Raw genomic sequence first — 4,263 nt, 5'->3', positions numbered from 1 at the left:
TACCAAATCATGCCCCTTAAACTTTTAAGGTCATTAAAAATGCCCCCTGAACTATTGAGATTATTGAATTTAAGGACTTTCGTCTAATTTCATTCAATTTTACTATTTCAGTGATTGTTTATGTACTAAACCATACTCGCCAGACTTTGATATCTACTAAATCATGCCACTCGAACTTTGACACGTACTAAATCATGCCCCCTGCACTTTCATTAATGTTAGACTTTTTTACTAAAATTAGAAAAAAAATAAAAAAAAGTCTTTAAATCCAATAATCTCAATAGTTCAGGGGGTATTTTTAATGATCTTAAAAGCTCAAGGGGCATGATTTGGTAAATGTCAAAGTTCAGATGGCAAAAATCCTAATTAGCCATTACAAATTATCACTCCACTTAGAATCTAGACTATTAGGTGAATAACAATTCCAACAGCATCTGTAATGGTAGCATTTTTTAAAGGTGTTATATCTTCACATTATCTAAAAATATAATATTTTATTTTATCTTTCTTCCACATTATTTTTTGACACGTTTTATTTTTAAAAACACTCCAATAATATAACACATTTTAAGAATGCTATAATTATGATCTCACACATTATAATATATATATAATTTTTTTCTTTATTAATCTATTATATATATTGCACTTTTAATTTTTTGTTATAAAAAAAAATATAGCATCAATGTCATGGTGTGACATCAATACAAATTTCAAGAATAACATTTTTTATCTCTAATGGTATAGCATTCTTTTATTCTTCCACCTCACATTCTTCACAATACTACTATTGGAGATGCTCTAAGATGATAGTTAAAATAACCCTAAACCTAAAGATAAACTAATTCATAATAACAACTATAATCATAATTGAAATAATAGAGTTAATAGAGCAAAAGAAAAACTATATTTGATGTAGACGACAGCTATCCTAAGTCTTTTCTTTCTAATGTTACTTTTGTAAAAGTTACCAATTTGATCATCTCATTTGTTAAATGACAAAATAGACTTTGTATTTTTTAAATAGTAAAAAATAGGACCATGAGTTTAATTTTTGACAATTTTTTTTAATATGACAAACTTAAAAATAATTTCTAACATAAACCGATATAGAAAATATAAATAGTTTTGTCATAACACTTTTAGATTGGATTATTATTAAATTTAATTTTGAGAAAAAGTCAATTCAGGGTCTTGTTTGTACTATTTAGAAAATATAGTGTTTATTTTGTCATTTAACAAAATAGAATATCTAATTGTTAATTTTTGCAAAATACATAGTACAAAATAGTATTTACACTATCAATAATATTGGTTTATTAAATTTCATTTATTTTATTTTAATAAAAAAAAAAATACTAAGGCTTATCCTCATAATAATGTTAGCAGTTTCGAAATGATGTCTTTAGTGAAGAAATATACGGTTCCATCTTCACATCACATCCCTGTTCTCCAAAGCAAGCAAGCCTATGCTTTTCAAAAGGTTATCCAAACTTCTCCAACCTAGAAGAACAATTTGGGGCCAAATTCGTTGACCCAGTAGCTGATTTAATTACCAAGAGGAGAAGAAGAAGTTGCGCATTCCGCAATCGTTTCGAGATTCTGGAGGTCGAAGTATCTAATTGTTGATTATTAGAAGAACAGGAAAACTAAGAAGGAGAAGACAAAATGATTTGGGTCTCTTAGTGGTTGTAAGTTTTTGTTCTAATGGGATTTTTTTTTTCTTTTTTAATAAAATATTGTTTGGTTTCTCAACTTCGGCATTACATGTTTGGGTTTGGGCAGAGCTGCTAAGAAGAAGTTGATTATGAATTCATCCTATTCTCATTCAGTATTCATGTGTTTATCATTTTCTCGTTTAATGATATTGTTTTCTGTTTTCATCACTAAGTTTTTTCTATTATCTTTTCAATTATCACAACTATAGTTTTTCTTTTATACTCTACTATTAATCATTTTATTATCTAACGATCATTATAAAGATAATCAAACTAACCTTTGTTTTTGTTCTTGATACTTTCAGAGTTCAATGCTTCAACCTGAGAAAAATTGTTCAACAGAAGAGGATTAGTTGCTGGTTTTAATAAATGTTTTTTTTTTTTGTGGGGGGGCTGTTATCATATTTTTACTAATCTAAGTAACTAAATAAATAAATCAATTTTACACCTTTGGTTCATTTTAAGTTCAAATCAGATACTTACCTTGACGATTATTTCTGATTACAATGAAGGGTGTCTTATGCTATTGTAAAGGTTGCATCTGTATTGTAAGAACTTACCTCGTTTAAAGTTCGTTGGGTAAATAAGCTTATGTTAGTGTGAATGAGTGCATCTGTATTGTAAAAGGGTTGCCTCAAACCGTAGAGTGTGCAAAGTTTATTTATTTATTTGGTAAGTAAAATTATTTGTTTAAGTTAACTATTTTATTCTGTGAAAACATAGGAATCTGTTTGTCACAACAATTTATGGTTAGCATATAATAGTTACATTTCAAAAAAAAAAAAAATTGTTTAATAGCAAATTCTGCCGACACCATGTGAATCCAAAACGTCAAACTAGGAAGTAGAGGACAATTGAGTTTTATATTTTGATAAAGACTTCAAGAGATCCAACCAAGCCAACTCACACCACTAACAGAGCTGAGTCGAGTGAGTATGGGGATCAACACATTCGTCGCCGGAAATCTGATCTTATTTTCGGTCCTTATCGTTTCAACAGCGTTGGCCAGCACCAATCACACCGTCGGCGGCAACGCAGGTTGGTTCTTCAACGCCACCACCAATTCCTCCGCCACTAATTACACTTCTTGGGCTGCCAAACAAACCTTCTCTCTCGGCGACTTACTCAGTAAGTTTAATTTAATTACTTAATTGAATTTTCTGTTTATTGATAAGAACTTTGTGTCTATAAATATCTATCTTTTGTTTAATTGTGATTTCCCCTTTTCAGTTTTCAATACCAACTCAAAGCAGATTGTAATCGAGACTTACAACAAAACAATATACCAGAGCTGCACTTACAAAAACTCCACCAATGACGATGACAATACGATCCAGTACGATGGCGGAGGTGGTAAATTGGGGGAGGCGTTGACTATCGAAGTACCATTGACCATCCAGGGTTCAACGTACTACTTCTCCAACACCGGCGACAAAGTCCAATGTCAACGCGGTATGGCCTTTCAGATCCAGGTCGGCAATGGCGATGGCTTTCTGCCAGACCTCAACTACGCTCCACCTCCGCCGCCCGGAAATGGTGTCTTCAGGATCAGCAGTGGGGGGCTCTATTTTCTTCTTCTTCCTCTATTATTAATTAATATTTTGAGGTTTGAATTATAATTTTATTTTGAAATTTTGCATTTTTTTTAATGTAAACGCGTAATGAAGTAATGGACATCACGATTTTTTTTTCCTAATTGCATTTAATTTCTTTGATCAAAGGCATTTTTATTATTATTATTATTATTATTATTATTATTATGGTAATTTGCTTTTACTTTTTAAGCTGTAAACACAAAGAAATAGTGATAACTACAATATAGTTTCACTTTGATTATTAATTTCACTAGCTAGTTGTAGTCGTAACAAAAATAATACAAGAGCTTTTATTGTTATTCTGATCGTTTAATTGAAATTTAAATAAGAAATAATAATATCGAGTTTAAAATTGGACACGTTCAATAAAACCTCAGTTTTTTAACAATTTTTTTTGGATGATAGGATGAAAGGTATCAAGGATGCCATTTTTTTTTTTAAAAAAAAAATAACATGGAGAATTTAAATGTAAAAATTGAAGACTAATTACCCAGGTGTAAAATGTGGGCTGTTATTCCGTTAGTGTTAGTTATAACTTTTTCTTTTGTTAGTTAGTTTATAGCTCTATTATCTATTATCTAACTAACCTATGTATTCTACTGTAACTAAGTTACTTCTCTGGTTGTGTATATATATAAAACTAAGTTATCAATCACTCTAGAGTGTTGAGAATTTTTTATTTAACTACAGATAAATACATAATTAATTTTTAGTTATATATAAATAATTAAGTTTAATTTTTGACGATAATAAATATCAAGTCATTATTTACGTGTCAATTTTTTATTGGTATGTTTAAATTAATTGTTAAATAAAAAATAAAAATATGATAATAATTTTAATATTACATAACTAATTCTCATCTTCCACAATTTAGAAAACCTAAAAATCCAACCATTCTTCAAAATCTCAATTAAAGATACTTAAATGAAATATGATCATCATACATG

General features: G+C 29.3%; 1 protein-coding gene across 1 annotated transcript; it reads left to right on the top strand.

Annotated features, from left to right (window-relative positions):
• The first annotated feature begins 1,387 nt into the window (after nucleotides 1-1,387).
• Nucleotides 1,388-3,414, top strand: LOC115706645 (early nodulin-like protein 18). Its single transcript, XM_061114465.1, has 4 exons — nucleotides 1,388-1,691; nucleotides 2,024-2,390; nucleotides 2,517-2,846; nucleotides 2,949-3,414. The coding sequence occupies exons 3-4, from the start codon at nucleotides 2,654-2,656 to the stop codon at nucleotides 3,335-3,337; spliced, it is 582 nt and encodes a 193-aa protein (XP_060970448.1). The 5' UTR covers nucleotides 1,388-1,691; nucleotides 2,024-2,390; nucleotides 2,517-2,653; the 3' UTR covers nucleotides 3,338-3,414.
• Nucleotides 3,415-4,263: the final 849 nt, after the last annotated feature.

The sequence above is a fragment of the Cannabis sativa genome, chromosome 1 (assembly GCF_029168945.1).
Source record: "Cannabis sativa cultivar Pink pepper isolate KNU-18-1 chromosome 1, ASM2916894v1, whole genome shotgun sequence".
Lineage (NCBI taxonomy): Eukaryota > Viridiplantae > Streptophyta > Magnoliopsida > Rosales > Cannabaceae > Cannabis > Cannabis sativa.
This window is presented reverse-complemented; position numbering and strand designations above follow the sequence as displayed.